An 18,070-nucleotide genomic window follows, 5' to 3' on the forward strand; every position below is an offset into this window, starting at 1 on the left:
AAAAGAATTTTAATTCGTTTTTGAACGACCTCGTCGTTCCACTATATACAAGATATATTTATTATTTTTCTCAAGTCCTCTCCGGGCATCACTGGCTCCGGATCCAATGATGCCATTTCAAACTCACAACTGCATACTGATGAGCTCTCTGACAGTCTAGTGATGCTGTGAAATGCGGATAATACGGATTATATCAGGAATATGTTTGAATCTCTGCTGAATTTTGGGAATAATACAGGAGGAGTCGACAGCAGAGACAGAGACAGGGTCGGACAGAAGAAGGAGAGAGAACAGGTGGTAAGTGAAGCATCCGAATTTCTCGCTTGTCGATTCGCTTGTCCGTCCTGCAGTTTTTTGTTTGTTTGACATCATCGATGACAATAACAACATTAGAGGAGTATGAGTAATGTATCGAATCAGCACAAGATCTATATGTCAACTGAAAATCAATTCCTTTCTATCTATCTTTCTTGACTTTCTTGATGTTATTTTTTGGTTGCAGCCGCGTCCTTCAGGTCAGCAGGTCCTGCTGCCAAAAAAAACCGACCACGTCCACTAATATTATTAATATCATTTTTGCCTTGTACGTCTTTGGAAGTTATCGTCAATGGGTGGAAGTGTACAGGGGATAGATAGGGGAAGGGCATTATGGGCAGAATTAGGAACATGATGGAAATGGAAAATGTTCCAAAAAAGGAAGATATTTTTGTAATACAACAGCCTTGCCGAAGGCCACAAGAAGCTTTCTTCAGCGTTAGCACGTATATAGAAATAAATGGAAAAAAGATTACAATTTTCTAGAAGATGATGTTAAATGTGCAGGTTTTAAGTCAATATGTCTTAATAAGGCATCATCAACCGCGGGGATAGGAGGGTCGGGACCTCCAAACTATACTCCTACCCTACGGAAAACTGCCGCAGTCCCAAGATAATAACGACAAATTCATTATTGTTGAAGATAACAAAAAGGATAGGCCTACAGTGCCGAAACCTTGAATAAGATACTAGCTTGAGGAAATGTTTGTCCTTTTCAGAATGTTTATTATGTTTCAACTAAAGATTATTTATAGGAAGCTCTTTTGTTTCTTATCATCAAATTGTCAGTTTTCCTATTGATAGTCGTATGTCTGACAGTGTGACGCAGGGCATGATGAAATCAGTTAGAAAAATGCTACCCTGGCTAGAATTAATAACTAAACACTATAGACAGGTACCTGGATTAAACAGTATGTTACTGTTTGACTATATGCTGTTCTATGCTGAGGGTTTATTTACGGCGTCAAAAAATTGATTTATTATCTGTGTTTACTAGGAAATAAAGAAAAAAATGCGTTTATTTGTTCGTGGTGACGTAGATTACGAAAAATGTCGAGCCGCTTAGAGACATTTTCAACCAGTTTCCTCGGATAGACCGAGAGAAGCACTCGGAAAAAGGGGAATCCATTTCTAATGAGTTCTTGGATAAAAGTCATTGAGTTTTGGTACGCGGTAATAATGCCAGAAGTAAAAATGTCAGAGGTAAAAATGCCAGGGGTGTAAAAATGCCAGAGGTAAAATGTGCATTCATTACGTAAAATCTAGTGAAAATAAGAATTTTCAGGTCCAATGATAATAAAATCTTCACTTAATTTTCCTCATATTTCCTTCTGGCATTTTTACATATGGTATGATTTTTCCTCTGGCATTTTTACTTCTGGCATTTTAACCTCTGGCATTTTTACCTATGGTATGATTTTTCCTCCGGCATTTTCACTTCTGGCATTATTACCGTACCTATGGCATTTTTACTTCTGGCATTATTACCTGGATTCTTGAGTTTTCTGTGATGTTCGATAGGTTTTCCTACCCTTTAAATTAGGTGACGGTCTCTTTGCTCGGCACCAGACCCGAGACCAATCCCTACTTGACGTAGATACCCGATTTCCAGTACCCAGGTCAATTGCTCTCAAGTTTGGTGAGGCAATTCCCCTGATTCTGAACTCAGTGAAATATTTTCTGCAGTCTCAACGCGATGGAGTATTAAGGCGCAAGAAGCCGGCTGCAATTTTGTTCCAGGTAGAATTGTAGTCGTTTCGAAGGAACTAAAAGGTCATTATGATACTAGCTGTATATTAAGTACCGCTGAAAGGTTATCTCACGATAGATAAAATGAATCCATGCCTAATATTTATGGATATATCTGGAACATGGTGGATATTCTTCATCATTCTACTCAACAACAGTTCACTTTGTTCCTCGTAGCTGATCTTTCAGTTTTAAACCCATTTCTGTAGTAGGCTTATCGCCGCGATCACACGGAGACGATTTGATCCGTGCCAATTTGGCCCGGGCCTAATTAGAGAGCGCATTCACACGCAAACCATGCACTCGATACTAAAAATGCTCAAAGTGGAGTGGATAATTTCCGGTACCAGTTGCAATTCAAACGCAATCATTAGTCTGGGCCTGGTCCGACGTTTTTGGTTGGGCCAAATTTGGCCCAGGCCAAATAGGCTCGGGCTCATTTGGCACCCGTGTGAACAGTTGATCCGGGCCAAATTTGGCCCCGGGGCCAAAAGTGCTCGTGTGATCGCGGCTTACGTCTCACGGTAAAGACTGTGGATTATTACTGGTGACATAAAAGGTTTGTGTTTTGGTTTAGAGGTGTGTTGGTATGGCTGGTGATAAGAGGTTTTTGTTTTGGTTTACTAAGGCTAGGCTGTATTTCTTCTATAATTGCGTCGATATTGGTAATAACACTTCAGGCATACTGACAGCTGGTTACATATACATATCTACAAACACTGCACGTCTAAATATTCATATCAATATGAATGATTATTATTGTATCCTGGCGTGGAGAGTGGGGGCTATCTGTCCGTCATTCAGGGGCTGATTTTATAGACTGGTGTTATTTTTAATTCGGGGTTAACTAAATTGAAAATGAATTTAGTTTACCCCTGGGTTAAAAGTTAACACCAGCCTATAAAACCAGCCCCTGAACTATCTATCATACTACATGAAAGTGCGGCCCAACTATCCAAAGGCCTAATACAACCGTCTCGGGGGCCCGGTTTCGTGGGCGGGAGTGGGCACCCTCGGCTCGTTTCAAATTCATTCCGTTTATAACATACGGGCTTGCTTTCGTTGGAACATGTTTTTTGAAAGAAAACAAATTAGAGAACTATTTTGTTTAATTTATTCATCCAGAAATGGTTTCAGTAAATTAAAATTTTGAAGTCAAGTGATCGATGTTGAATTATTTCAGAGTTTCGTTGAGGTGTTGAGTGTATTATATATAACTGCGTTGAGAATTTGCTGAAACGGTTTCTCTTTAGTTTGAAGGGAAATTGAATATTATCGGCGTTGCAGTTGTTGTGAAGTGAAGTGGTTTTGTTTTTACATTCCACAATCCACACTGATGCACAGTCTGTGTAATACTGACTGGTGTGTGGTTATACTAACGAGTAGGAGGTATTTCACTCAAATATCCTCCTCACCGCAGCTAATTCTCTTACAGAAACTAATATCTTCTGAATTTGATGGAAAAGATGCCTGAACCAGCTGGCCTTAACCACTGGCACTTAAAGTGTTCTCTGAAAATGGTTTACTGTCCCCTGATTGTCAGGAACAGTCTCTGAAAATGGTTTACTGTTCCCTGATTGTCGGGAACAGTCTCAGAAAATGGTTTACTGCCCCCTGATTGTCGGCAACAGTCTCTGAAAATGGTTTACTGTCCCCTGATTGTCGGGAACAGTCTCTGAAAATGGTTAACTGTCCCCTGATTGTCAGGAACAGTCTCAGAAAATGGTTTACTGTCCCCTGATTATCGGCAACAGTCTCTGAAAATGGTTTACTGTCCCCTGATTGTCAGGACAGTCTCTGAAAATGGTTTACTGTCCCCTGATTGTCAGGAAAAGTCTCCAATACTCAGACTTTTGACTTCTCTTTGATGTATTTTTTGAAAGACTTTTTGGTGATACAGCATTCTAGATTGGGTATAGGTCTGATTGGTTGTTGTGTAGCCGGTCTGCAGTGTGCGTATTGTGGTTTACTTCTCTAATTATTCATTCATTATCAAATATTAGATTATAGATATAGGTTACACTTCCCTCTTATATCCATCTAAAACTATATCTTTCCAGCCCAGCCCCCTCTTCCTGCGTTCCTTTTCATCTTTAATCTAACAATCTTTATCCTGCTCAACAGGCCACCCCCTCCTCCCCTCCTCCCTCTCCCCACACGTGGGTCCAGATTCTTCAAGCTCAAAACGGTTAGGATTGAATTGTTGTCCTATTGAAAACACCAAGTAACCAATAGCAATTAAACCAAAAAATTTAAACTTTTTGGACCCTTTAATTTATTCCTCCCTGTCTCTACTCTTCTCTCATCGTTCTCTCTTGCCGCCAACAGTTTCTATCGCTTGATCTAAACATCACATTCATAGATCTCTGTCAGCTCCGCGTGACCTTCACAATGGTTTATCGTCGGGTATTTGTAGAATTAGCTATTCCCGGTCGGATGAACTGCTGATGGGGACTCTCGCAGTCATCGTTAACTCCTAGTTTATTGACTCTCGTAGTCACTTCACGGCTGTTTTAATATTGATCCGTCTGTTTTAATGGTAACAGTAAGAGGAGCAGCAGCAGCAGCAGCAGCTGACACAGTTTAATCTATCGATCACTAATTAGACGATGCTAATTAAAAGAATCTAATAGAAAATCCTGGCTCACTCTACAACCTGTTTGTGTGTGTCATGCTTTCCATACAAGGCCCAGGGAATTCTGATACAAGGCCTCCCGACAGCCCTAGGACCGCCTACACGACCCGGGGAATACCGTCCTCGGGCCTACGAATGTTTATCTACACTTATTTAATCGTATCGTCCTTGCGTTTTTCAGATCGAATCCTCGTTGTTGCCATGGTAATGATGGTAAGCGATTACTGATCGTACGGATACGGCCGCATTGTTGCGTAGCGACGGGATGGACGACGGTGACGCGGAGACGACGACGACCCGCGTTCAAATTTTACCTTACCTCATGCAGGTACGTGATTGGCTCCCGATTACTAACTAGCAGGACGGTTGTCCAGAAACTGAGTCTATCTGAACTGAACTGTATTCGCAAGACATATGTTTTTTCAAGTATTTTCATCGCATGTGTAAATCATATTTATGTGATTATTATTAATATTATTATAATTATTATTACAGGTAAACACTACTGATATTTATGTACCGACGATACCGGATAGATGTGAACATATCAGTTATAACTATGAAATAGTTCCGGCAGTTCTCTGCGGAATGTGTTTCGTATTCGGCATTCTTTACACGTTCTTCGGTGAGTATCCCTTTATCCTACCTCGTCACAGCGCCACCTAGTGGTTGTACTAGCGCCACCTGGTGGTCGTACTACCGCTATATTACCTCATCATCACCTGGTGGTCGTATAAGCGCCACCTGGTGGTCGTACTACCGCCATATTATCTCAATACAGTGCGGCCACCTGGTGGTCGTACTAGCGCCACCTGGCGGTCGTACTACCGCCATCTGGTGGTCGTATCGGTTAAAACCTGATGATCCTACTAATTAAAACTAGGGCCACCTGGTGGTCTTCTCATCTAGGGTCCTCACAGCGCCACCTGGTGGTCATTTAAACTAGTGCCACCTGGTGGTATTTATACCAGCATCGCCTGGTGGTTAAAACTGAATTGGAAATCGATTGACTGAACCGCCGGGTTTAGTTGATACCAGTCTGTAAAACAGGTTCCTGCTGGTCGTATATCAATTTCTAGCAGGGCATGAAAATATCATCCCTATCCCACTGAAACATGCTCGGAGCTAGAGGCTGAATAAACTAAAATTTGAGGAGAAAAGTATTTTCTGATTCTACTTTAGAGCTAGATTTATTGGGAGTAGATAATTGATTGCAACAGAATGTCGTCTGCAGTTAGTTTCTCTCGCTGTTTATATCACGATCTTCATCGAGACAAATCGCTCAATTTCCTGAAGGAAATATTTGGTTTAGTTTTTTTTTTTTTTTAAGTGCACTTTCCAGTAATCTCATGTCTTATGTCTCATGTCTCGTGTCTTATGTCTCATGCGTAATGAAGAAGATCTTTCAGCCAGTTCCTCGGTCTCGGTACTGATGCAATTATTGTGTTCGGAACGTCCAGGTTTTAGCGATCGTATCACCGGCAAATCATATTAGGAATATTGAACGTCGTTTGTTGAACACCGTTGAACACGGCGGTGTTCATTGAAATTCAATAGACGGCAGCGTAAGACACAACAACTGCATAAAAGTCTCTGAATCCGTGATGAAAGTTTTTCAGTTCAAATCTTTGAAGATACTTGAAAATTGTGGTCAGTGCAGCTGTGATCTCAGATACATGTTCAACTTGACATTGGATCCAGTTGGGCAGGTTTAATTTGACTCTGGATTCAGTTCCACAGTTGTGTAGGTTTGATTTGACTCTGGATTCAGTTCCACAGTTGTGTGGGTTAAAATTGACTCTGGATCCGGTTCCACAGTTGTGCAGGTTTAATTCAACTCTGGATTCAGTTCCACAGTTGTGTGGGTTTAAATCGACCCTGGATCCAGTTCCACAGTTGTGTGGGTTTAAATCGACCCTGGATCCAGTTCCACAGTTGTGCACCAATTTGACTCTGGATACAGTTCTGCAGTTGTGTGGGTTTAATTTGACTCTGGATCCAGTTCCACAGTTTCCTTGAAAATGAGGATATTTCAGCTATAATGAGGAGACTGTTTCAGCTTCAGTTACCCTCAAACTAAGTCAAACTAAGAGCACCAGGACCCGGTTCCACAGTATATCAGACTATTGAAATAGGGAACTGTTGAATGCGATCGTGAATATGAAATCTAAAAGTTGTTGGTTGCAGAGAGACAGCGTACAGCATACAGTGTACAGCATACAGTGTACACTGTAATTACATACAACGGGGATCGATTTGAGGATTTAGTCACAGATGATAAATCCTCAATAAATAAACACTAAACGTATGTAATCCCCGGATAATAATCCATCATACATCCGTCTGCCCACACTCGCCGCAGCTGCCTCCCCGCAGTCACTCACCAGTGCCGGTTCAGTCGCAAGTCGCGGAGATTTCACAGATATTTTTCGTTTCATTCTCGGCGCATTCGATATTGATTTGTTATAAGATTGAGATATCATATAAACTGATGACGCGTGCTGCGTCGTGTATCGAATTGTTATCGTATATTCTCAAACAGTTGTAAGGAGTTCGTGTCTCTGAAGATCTATTTCCTGCAGCAGCAGCAGCAGCAGCAGCAGCAGCAGCAGCAGCAGCAGCAGCAGCAGCAGCAGCAGCAGCAGCAGCAGCAGCAGCAGCAGCAGCAGCAGCAGCAGCAGCAGCAGCAGCAGCAGCAGCCACTCATAAAACAGAGATGTATTTTGTATTCATTGGAATCACTCATTGTTTGATAGTGAAAAGAGTTTATCCTCTCTACTCTCTCCTCACTCCACCCTCTTCATCTCACCCATCTCTCTCCTTTCCCCATCTCTCCTCTTTCCCCCTCTTTATCCCATCCCTTCCTTCCCCTCCTCTTTCCCCTCCTCACTCTCTCCCTTCTCCCCTCTCTCCCCTCCTCTCTCCCTCCCTCTCCCTTCCTCTCCCTTCCTCTCTCCTCTCTCACTCAGTAGGTGCTGATTTACATGACTCAGAATACTGACTCTGAGTAATTGATCTCTTACTTTTGTCTCTCTTTTTATTTATATTAGTCCCTCCATTCCCTGTCTCTCCTGCCCACTCTCCTTTCTCTTCTGTCATCCCACCGTGTTTCCCCCTCCCTGTTTCTCCTCCCTTATCCCCCCTATCCTCCCCTTGCCTCTCTCGATTCTCACTTAATCCTCTGTTAATTAAAACCAGCGATAAAATTCACCGCAACATTGAATCGATAATCATCGAAAACAAACGAGCGACAGATGGCAAGTTTTTAATCCTCGTCCCAATAGCACCAGCAGTAACACAACCACCAGCAGTAATACCAGCAGCAACAGCAGCAGTGACAGCAGTGACAGCAGCAGCAGCAGAAGCAGCAGCAGCAGCAGCAGCAGCAGCAGCAGCAGCAGCAGCAGCAGCAGCAACAGGAACAGCAGTGACAGCAGCAGCAGCAACAGCAACAGCAGTGACAGCAGCAGCAGCAGCAACAGCAACAGCAGTGACAGCAGCAGCAGCACCAGCAGTGACAGCAGCAACAGCAACAGCAGTGACAGCAGCAGCAGCACCAGCAGTAATACCAGCAGCAACAGCAACAGCAGTGACAGCAGCAACAGCAACAGCAGTGACAGCAACAGCAACAGGAGTGACAGCAGCAGCAGCAACAGGAGGATGGATCCAGATAGATGGATGGATTATTGCTGTATTAAACCCCTACAGAGTTTAACGGTGTTTTACACCCATGATTAATGTGCAGATATAGATGTTTGTCTCCTCTTGTCTCCTCGATCTAATGTAGTTGAAGAGTTCACTCTATGAGCGAGAATTAGGCAGCAGAGTCTCGCGATGCCATCAGGTTCGAATTCCTGCGAAGAAGAATTCTGGCATGTCTCAGGTTTGAATCCCTGCTGAGGGAAGATTGTGGTTGTGGATTGAGGGGGAGTTGTCACTTGTTGAACGCAGGTTTCTCTGTGAGCTCACTGACTCTGACTGCTAATTCCTATAAAGGTGTTTTCTGTGTTGACGTGATTGCAATATTCTGACAGTGAGTTGTGTGTATGAGAGAGAGAGAAGAGATGACTCACTTATTCTATACTGACAGCAGAGATCTATCACTAACCGGGGCCTCCCTCGAGGTAGTGGCGGCGGCAATAATCCGTGAAATCAGGCAAAACCTGTCGATTATAAATCAACTACTCATCTGACTCATACCCGACCTCATCCACACCCTAAATGTCACACCCCTGCTGCGTACAGACCGTCTAATGTCCATTGGGTCCAGACCCAGGCCAATGAACCATTGGGTCAGTCTTATGTCCATTGGGTCCAGACCCTGGCCAATGAACCATTGGGTCAGTCTTATGTCCATTGGGTACAGACCCTGGCCAATGAACCATTGGGTCAGTCTTATGTCCATTGGGTACAGACCCTGGCCAATGAACCATTGGGTCAGTCTAATGTCCATTGGGTCCAGACCCAGGCTAATGAACCATGGGGTCAGTCTAATGTCCATTGGGTCCAGACCCAGGCCAATGAACCATTGGGTCAGTCTTATGTCCATTGGGTCCAGACCCTGGCCAATGAACCATTAGGTCAGTCTAATGTCCATTGGGTCAAGACCCTGGCCAATGAACCATTGGGTCAGTCTTATGTCCATTGGGTCCAGACCCTGGCCAATGAACCATTAGGTCAGTCTAATGTCCATTGGGTACAGACCCTGGCCAATGAACCATTGGGTCAGTCTTAGGTCCATTGGGTCCAGACCCTGGCCAATGAACCATCGGGTCAGTCTAATGTCCATTGGGTCCAGACCCTGGCCAATGAACCATCGGGTCAGTCTAATGTCCATTGGGTACAGACCCTGGCCAATGAACCATTGGGTCAGTCTAATGTCCATTGGGTCCAGACCCTGGCCAATGTTCCATTGGGTCAGTCTAATGTCCATGGGTCCAGACCCTGGCCAATGAACCATTGGGTCAGTCTTATGTCCATTGAGTCAGTCTAATGTCCATGGGTCCAGACCCTGGCCAATGAACCATTGGGTCAGTCTTATGTCCATTGGGTCAGTCTAATGTCCATGGGTCCAGACCCGATGAATGACCAGTCTTAATCTATTTCATTTGGTCGTACGTCTGACAGAAGCTGGTCACCTGACCGAGATCCTGCAGCATCCTGTTCATTCCTCACCCGGGATGTATATTAAGGTTAGAAGGATTTGTTGAGGAGCTGATTAATTAGGTAGTTATAAATCTGCAGGGGGGGATTGGGGGATTGATAAACGTTGATACGACGTGTTGATAAAACCTTGAAACACACGCTCGTGTAACTGGCTGATAAAATCTTCCACAAGTCGAGATAAATTCTCGGCGGGATTAAATATGAATGTAACACGACCTCCGACCGGCTGACGGACCCGGCGTCGTCGCGGAGGAACGTGTATTTATACGCTGTAATTAATAAATCCATTGCGAGTTGTGTGTGAGAGCATACATTGTATTTAGTTGTGGTGGAGATTGAATGTGATTTCGTGTTGAAGTTCTCGCTGAGTTCACAGTCCGGTCTATTGACTCTAGATTCAATCTTCACCAGTTAGTTTCAGTTTGCAACTGTAGAGGGAGCTTCTTTACATACACGATGATGGCCTATCATAACCCTGACACTACGTCAGGTGACCAACGACGTCACAGCCTAACTGGTCTTAAATAGCAAGATGCCTGCGACAGCTCCCTGAATTTGGTCTCACTCTGAAATACTCTCTCTTCTCTTTCCTCTGATCTCTCTTCTCTCTCTTCTCTCCTCCCTCTCCTCTCTGATCTCTCTTTCCTCTCTCATCTCTCCTCTCCTCTCTGATCTCTCTTCTCTCTCCTCTCCTCTCTCCTCTCTCCTCTTTCCTCTGATCTCTGATCTCTCCTCTCTCTCTTCTCTCCTCTCTCCTCTCCTCTCCTCTCTCTCTCTTCTCTCTCCCCTCTCCTCTCTCTCCTCTCTCCTCTCCCCTCTCTATCCTCTCTCCTCTCTCCTCTCCCCTCTCTATCCTCTCTCCTCTCTCCCCTCTCCTCTCTCCTCTCTCCTCTCTCCTCTCCTCTCTCCTTGCTCCTCTCCCCTCTCTCCTCTCTCCTCTCTCTAATGAGACAGTTTAATAAATCTCAAGTTTGTGTGGTCGTGTCATGTGTATGATTTACTGGCTGTTTAAGGACGAAGTTGTAACTCACGACAGAGAGAGACAGAGAGAGAGAGAGATGGGTCTCTCTATACTGCGGATACACATCTACCCACATACATCCTCTTTACTGCTTTAATCAACATATATCAGGCATCAGCCAAACAAAGCAAATATTGTCAATAAAAAATTGTAAGCATTCCAAGAAATACATTTCTTGAAGTCGGTCAAATGGGAGTCTACTTCTAATGGGTATATGGGATCATTTTCCAATTTTACTTACGATCAACATAGGGAAATTATTATCAAGTACAAATTTATGAATAACAATAACTATTTCAGCAGAAATCTATTCAATAGTGCACCAGCAGCAGCAGCAGCAGCAGCAGCAGCATTAGCAGTAGCAGCAGCATTAGCAGTAGCAGCAGCATTAGCAGTAGCAGCAGCAGCTGGGAATAGATGATACCGACACTTAACCATTCCTTGAGAAAAAAAAAATCTTATCCCACGTCGTCGATGTATATTTTGATATCGTTACGTATTCGGTGTCCGGCTGCTGCTGCGGTGTCGTTGCCGTGGGAGACATTGTTACAGTCTGACGGTGTTCTTCCGTACGTGCGCGCATTACGCAAGAAACAATGAGTCGACGGAGAGAAAAAGACTTCAAAGACTTCATATGAGTCATCTCCGCATTGACGCAAGGATGCAGTACTGATCTTATTGGAAAAACAATTGCTACTCTCTCTCTCTCCCCCTAAAGGCATTGCTTAATATTGTTCACTGAAATAAATACCGTGTCAATGTATAACAGAGTGAGAGGAGGAGTTACCTCCCAGCGCGTTCACAGGTAGAAAAATTATTCAAATTGAGATATAGTCTTCGAGCCTTTTCATCCTCTCTCTCCCCCTCCCTCCCTATCTATCTGCCTTCTCTCTTTCTCTCTCTTCACAGCCTCCCTCTCTCGTCCTCTCTCTCTTTCCTCCCCTCCCTTCCTCCACTCTCTCTATGTCCCTCTCTCTCCCTCCCTTTCTATCTGCCTTCTCTCTTTCTCTCTCTTCGCAGCCTCCCTCTCTCGCCCCCTCTCTTTCCTCCCCTCCCTCCTCTCCTCTCTCTATCTCCCTCTCTCCCTCTCTCCCTCCCTATCTATCTGCCCTCTCTCTTTCTCTCTCTTCGCAGCCTCCCTCTCTCTCTCTCCCTCTTTCCCTCTTTCTCTACCTCTGCCTTCTTTTCCACCCCTCTCACTGACAGTCTCTCAGTCTATACTGCGTCCTAATGGGGACAATCGCTTGTAACAAGGTCAAGGTGAAATGAGATGGATCAATAATTTCAACTGCTGCTACTGCTGCTGATTCCTCGTATGAATGAAAATTCACTAGAATCCATCATCATCATTCCAGCATCTCTGATTACTCTCTCCAGCATCCCTGCGGCGGCTGCTGCTGCTGCTGCTGCATTGTCAACTGTCTGACATAACTCCATATTCAAACCATCACTTACTGTTACATCGATTCACAACACTGAAATGAGCTTAGATTGTAGAGAGTGTCTGTCTCGATCAACATCCACAGTCCATGAGTTCATACAGTCACACTGTCATAACATCAGATGTTAGACCATGTTAGCTCTACAGGATGAAAAAAAAGATGAGAAATCTTAAAGTCAGATATCCGGTCTTGAAATTAAACCTTGACCACGCAAACATTTTCTAAATGGCTCAAACATTTCCAAATCGAAAATCAAATATGAATTTTTATTTGTATAAAATAAGTTTGTTGATAGTAAATGGTGACTATTGAACTAAAATGGTCTTAAACTGGTCTTAAATAAAAGCTTCTAATTGGCCGAAAATTTCTCTGAATTTTCAGTCAAATTTCGACATTTTTTTCGTGTAAAAGTTCCTCGCTATTTAACGGTTTACGTTTTATTTTTCAGGATATCGATTCTTCAAAGCGATCATGTTTCTGACGGGATTCATGTTCGGTTCGGTGGTCACGTATCTGATCTGCATCGAAGAGAACATCCTACCGCCGGAGGGCAACGCCGGCATCGCGATCGGCGCTGGAATTCTGTGCGGGTTGATCACGATGCTCGTACAATACGTCGGCCTGTTCCTCACCGGGTTCCACCTCGGCGTGTTACTCGCGACCGCCGGTCTGATCGTCATGGAGATATTCTACCACCCGACGACGAAGTGGATATCGTTCGGGATTCTATTCGGCGTCGGGATTCTGTTCGCGTTGTTGACGCTGTATTTTCAGAAAGGTTGCACGATTATCGGCACGTCGGTGTTCGGCGCGGCGATGACCGTCGCGTGTTTGGATTATTTCGTCGAGTTGTTTATAATGTTGAACTACGTCTGGGATCGTATCCGCGTGGAATATTCGCGACCCGTCTGCTGGTTCAGCTGGTGTATACTCGGCTGTTGGCCGGCCGCCTGCTCCATCGGTTTATTCATACAGTGGAAAGTGACGGGTAAAGGTTTCGACCACCACGAGGGTAAGATACAATCCACACCTTCGATAATCTTCTCTTCCATTGTGGTTGTTAATCATTAAACTGACCAGTTTGAACTCATTTTGTCTATTCATCTAAGTTGTAACATTATAAGCTACAGAACAAAGATGAGCTTAGACTGGTCTTAAGTTGTTAGATTGGCTATAGAACCAAAATGAGCTTAGACGAGTCTTAACCTGTTAGATTGGCTATAGAACCAGAATGGTCTCAAGTTGTTAGATTGGTTATAGAACCAAAATGAGCTTAGACTGGTCTTAAGTTGTTAGATTTGCTATAGAACCAAAATGAGCTTAGACTGGTCTTAAGTTGCCTAAGATTGGCCATAGAACCAAAATGAGCTTGGACTGGTCTAAAGTTGTTAGATTTGCTATAGAACCAAAGTGAGCTTAGACTGGTCTTATGCTGTAAGATTAGAAACTGAACCAAATTCGGACTTAGACTTGTGTCTCAGTAACTGGTCCCTGATCTGTTAAACCCATGTGTAATTGTGTTTAGTTTGGGCGTTGTAGCCGTCAGTAAATAGAATCTAAAATACCGTCGTTATATATTTCCAGTGTTACACACTCGCCGAAGGAGAAAGAAAGTGAATTTACAAAAACAACGACAGAAAACATCGACAGCCGAACAAGTGGACCGTCCCGTGGCGCCCCCGCGTGACCGTCCGACGGATCGTATGGTACCGCCACCTGTACCACCGCACCGCGGCGTGCCGCCACCACCTCAAACGCCGCACAATCGGTATCGCCATTTATACCAAGTCAGACGGTTTAACGGAGACGTCATCTCCCAGGTAACGACGCAACAATGCATTCGGTTTACTGATCATACAGCGTCAGGACCACAGGATTTTACGTGGATAGCAGACGCCTTTGCGGATAGATACCATAGTAACAATAAAGTTTTAATTGTCACTATGTCAACTACCTACTTTTGGCCAACTGCAGCCCCTGACTTCTAAATTTAGGTCATCTTCACCCCTCAAGGGATTCGAACCCACTACTCTTAAGCCGAACCCCGAACCCCCTGACCTCGCAACTCAGCAGGGGCGACAAGATAATTGAGGGTTGACCGTATTTGGACGAGGAGAGGTCAAATATTAGTTACTAACTTCTCTCAATGGAAAATCAACACATTGTGTGAAACCTCCCAATAAATAATTGCGTAACTGAAACTCTTTTTGTTTCTGTTTATTTTCAGTCTTACATTCAAAGTATTCAACACAAATTATCGCCATCGATGAAAGATTTTGTTGCGACTCGCGGAGATTCATCCACTGATTTGGGCAGCAGCACTACTCATAACAATACTACATCATCGACCCGTCTTAACTAGTCGACATCGACCTGTCTTAACTAGTCAACATCGACCTGTCTTAACTAGTCGACATCAAACTGTATAAACTACAGTAGTCAACATCGACCTGTCTTAACTGGTCAACAGCGACCTGTATAAACAAGTCGACATTGACCTGTATGAAATAGTCAACATTGACATAGACCTGTTAAAACTAGTCAACATCGACCTGTTTTAACTAGTTGACATCAATCACAAAAATCTATTCATCTAATATCTCAATGTTCTTGACCGATATGAAGGTTTACTGCTGTCTGGGCCGGGTTACTTTACAAAAAAAACAAATTTAAGCCCATTTTCTGATGAGCCCTTAAACTTTTGTCTCATTTGAAGGGTTCTTTAGTTCACAGATGAGTCGACCTAAAAATATTTGCATTTCTAGACTCTTAGCCTAAGTTCATGGGCAGTTCCTAAATTGAAGACCTGGCTCTAAACCCATTCCCATTACTGCAATAGATCTAAAAAATCTATCTGTAAAAATGTAAAATAAGTGTCTCATTTCATTATTATGCTCACTCGAAATGGCAGTATTTTTGAAATGACCACTAGCGCCATCTCAGCAGACGTACGTGAATCAAAGTCAGTATTTTTCAACATCGAGCATTTTTGTTTCTTGATTCGAGAATACGATTTTGGATTTAGGCGTCTGGACGGCCAGTTCCACCGCTAGTCTTCGAGTTAGATATCAGTCAAAATCAATTCTTTGATTTTGACTCGAGAAGCAAATTTTGGAACTGGTGTATCTCAGTTGATGTAAATAGAACGAAAGGTGTGTTATTCCGTGTTTTGATCATTTGTTTTTCTGTGTGTAACGAATTTTGTGCCAAATTGGAAATTTATGTAACTCTCTTAACTTAACTAAGAAAAACGGAGGATGATCGGTAAAATGGCACGTCTATGCTCGATGAAGAGTTATGACGAATCACTTTTCCCTAAACCCTTAACATCTACGTTCGAAATTTGTGTAGCTACTGAATATTCAAGCGATATAAAGGATGTATTTAATTTGAAAGCATATACAGAACAAACTTGTCCAATTCGGATGAAGTCATCATCGAAGTCATCACTTTCTCGAAATACAATTTGTATTTCGGATTCAATCGACTATGGTAAGCGTAAGTCGGCATTTGGATGAGTCAACAATACAGTGGAACCTCGTTACAACGAACTCTGATACGACTATTCATCAGATAACAAATAAACAAATTGTGTCCTAAGTAAGAGAATTCAATGAATTTCATACAAGATATAACGAACTATCGGTTATAACGAACATATTTTCTGGTCCTGTGAAGTTTGTTGTAACGAGGGATCATTCATTTATTACGTACGCATAAAATTGGAATTTTTCAACCCCCCTCCCACTGTACACAAAATCGGCCATTCTTTCATATACATTAAGCATTACAGTACGCAATTGCACTGACCCCTCCCCCCTCCCCTAATGCGTACGTAATAAATGAATGACCCCATAGAACTATCGGTTATAACGAACAGATTATCGAGGTTCCGCTGTGTTATGATTGTCGCAGCTATGATGACTGAAGCACTCTGCTATTGTTTTATCTTGTAGCTGGCAATGTTGTTATTGAAATTCACGAATATGGTTGCTATCTTTATAAAGGGTCCAATCGATGTATTTTCTAAGCATTCAATATAGAATAAAGCAAGTAAACAATGTACAATCTCTCTCTATTACGTATAAAACTGCCTTTTCGTTAAAATGGTGCTGTTTATTATGCGAATATTCCTACGATGAACAAATATGAATTGGTTTACTAGGTTGAATAGTTATTTTGAACTATGATAACGAAGGTTTGGTTGAATCGTCTCACAATAATGCCATAGATAGCTATTTGAGGGTTTGAGCTGGTCTTGTATCTAGCAGTTGTTCACATTCTACAGGGTCCGATCTAAGCACTTGTCCCATTGCCCGGGACAAGTATATTCTCATCAGGGCAAGTAGGTTATCATCATCACTTGTCCGCCGGGCTAGTGCAATTTTATGTCACAAAGCTTTTTTCCCACTCGATACAACGGTGAATTGTGCCACCAATCGGACTGTCTGTGTAGGGCAAGTAGCTTTTGGAGGGGGCAAGCGAAATTTCAGATATGCTTGCCCCCGGGCGAGTGGCTTTCATTCCTTAGATCGGACCCTGTTCTAGGGGGAGGACTTTTCTGAGTGATGTCTGGGTCAAGGGTTCGATCCTCTGGTATTCATACTGTTCTAGGGGTAAGCTGTAAAGATCCTCTGGTATTCACACTGCTCTGGGGGGATGCCTGGGGCTAGGTGTTACCGGTACGATTATCCGGGCTGCCTCTAAGGCCCCAAATGGCGTATTTAATGTTGTTCATATCCCGTGTAATACTGATAATATTTGTATCTCTGAATTTCGGACCCATTTCCGCAGTTATTGTCGGTTAAATCAGACGAGCCAGTTCCACAGTTCTTCATTACTTTGAGTTAGAATTAGTTCGTTTTCAATGAGTTAACTCTGAGTCAAATCTTAACTCATGACTGGGAACTTGGTTGAGTCTGAAAATTGATCGGTGATTTTCAATAATTTTTTTAACTCGAGAATCAGGATTTTAAACGAAAACCGATGAAACTGAGGTGTCCGAATTCGACGAGAACTATATCTGTAATTAATGTTAATATTTGTATAAATTGTGATTTTTCTATCTCAGAAATGATGCGGTAATTCAACGAATCGATGTCTAATGATAATTGTAGCTGATTGTTTTATGTTGTCGTCGTTATTTCGGTGTTCGTTTTTAATTGTTTGTTTTAAGAATTTACGGTTCGGAAATAATTAGAAAATCAATCTCTCTCTCTCGCGCTCTGCCTAGGCTTTAATTTCACTTGTTCGCGTCGGAGGAAAAATTGTTTGCAATAATAAATAAAGGAAATATTTGATACAACGAAATAAATCTTGATGTTATTTGGTTCGTTTGCTCAAGGATAAGGAAATTGACTCGCCCTTCGTCGTCACAAATTGGATAGTTCAGGGGAAGCAAAGGCTATGGAATTCTTTAATTGAAAAATAATTTTTTTAAGGTACATTCACCGTAATAACCATAATTAAATTAATTTTTTAGTACCCGGCCCGCTAATTATTTTGTGAAAGGTTTTGTCGTCTAATGCTGCCCCCATGGTGAGGCGCTTAGTCTGTCTCAGTTTCTCCTAACTATTATGCAAAATAATATGTAAACTTATTTACAAGTGAGTGCAAAATATAGTGGAATTTTTCAGAGTTCATATAGTGGAATTTCTTTTATTTATAACAACTAGTAGTTATAAGAAGATTCAAAAGGATTTGTTTTAATTTAAGAAAAATATTGCCGTGCGGTGCTGCCAC

At 42.7% G+C, this 18,070-nt stretch overlaps 1 protein-coding gene across 1 annotated transcript; it reads left to right on the forward strand.

Annotated features, from left to right (window-relative positions):
* The first annotated feature begins 122 nt into the window (after nucleotides 1-122).
* On the forward strand, nucleotides 123-17,628 carry LOC141911513 (transmembrane protein 198-like). Its single transcript, XM_074802497.1, has 6 exons — nucleotides 123-297; nucleotides 4,881-5,027; nucleotides 5,195-5,324; nucleotides 12,777-13,340; nucleotides 13,913-14,148; nucleotides 14,556-17,628. Exons 2-6 carry the CDS (start codon nucleotides 4,965-4,967, stop codon nucleotides 14,688-14,690), a joined length of 1,128 nt encoding a protein of 375 aa, XP_074658598.1. The 5' UTR covers nucleotides 123-297; nucleotides 4,881-4,964; the 3' UTR covers nucleotides 14,691-17,628.
* The last annotated feature ends 442 nt before the right edge of the window (nucleotides 17,629-18,070 follow it).

This window comes from Tubulanus polymorphus, chromosome 10, assembly GCF_964204645.1.
Source record: "Tubulanus polymorphus chromosome 10, tnTubPoly1.2, whole genome shotgun sequence".
In the NCBI taxonomy this organism is placed as follows: Eukaryota; Metazoa; Nemertea; class Palaeonemertea; order Tubulaniformes; family Tubulanidae; genus Tubulanus; species Tubulanus polymorphus.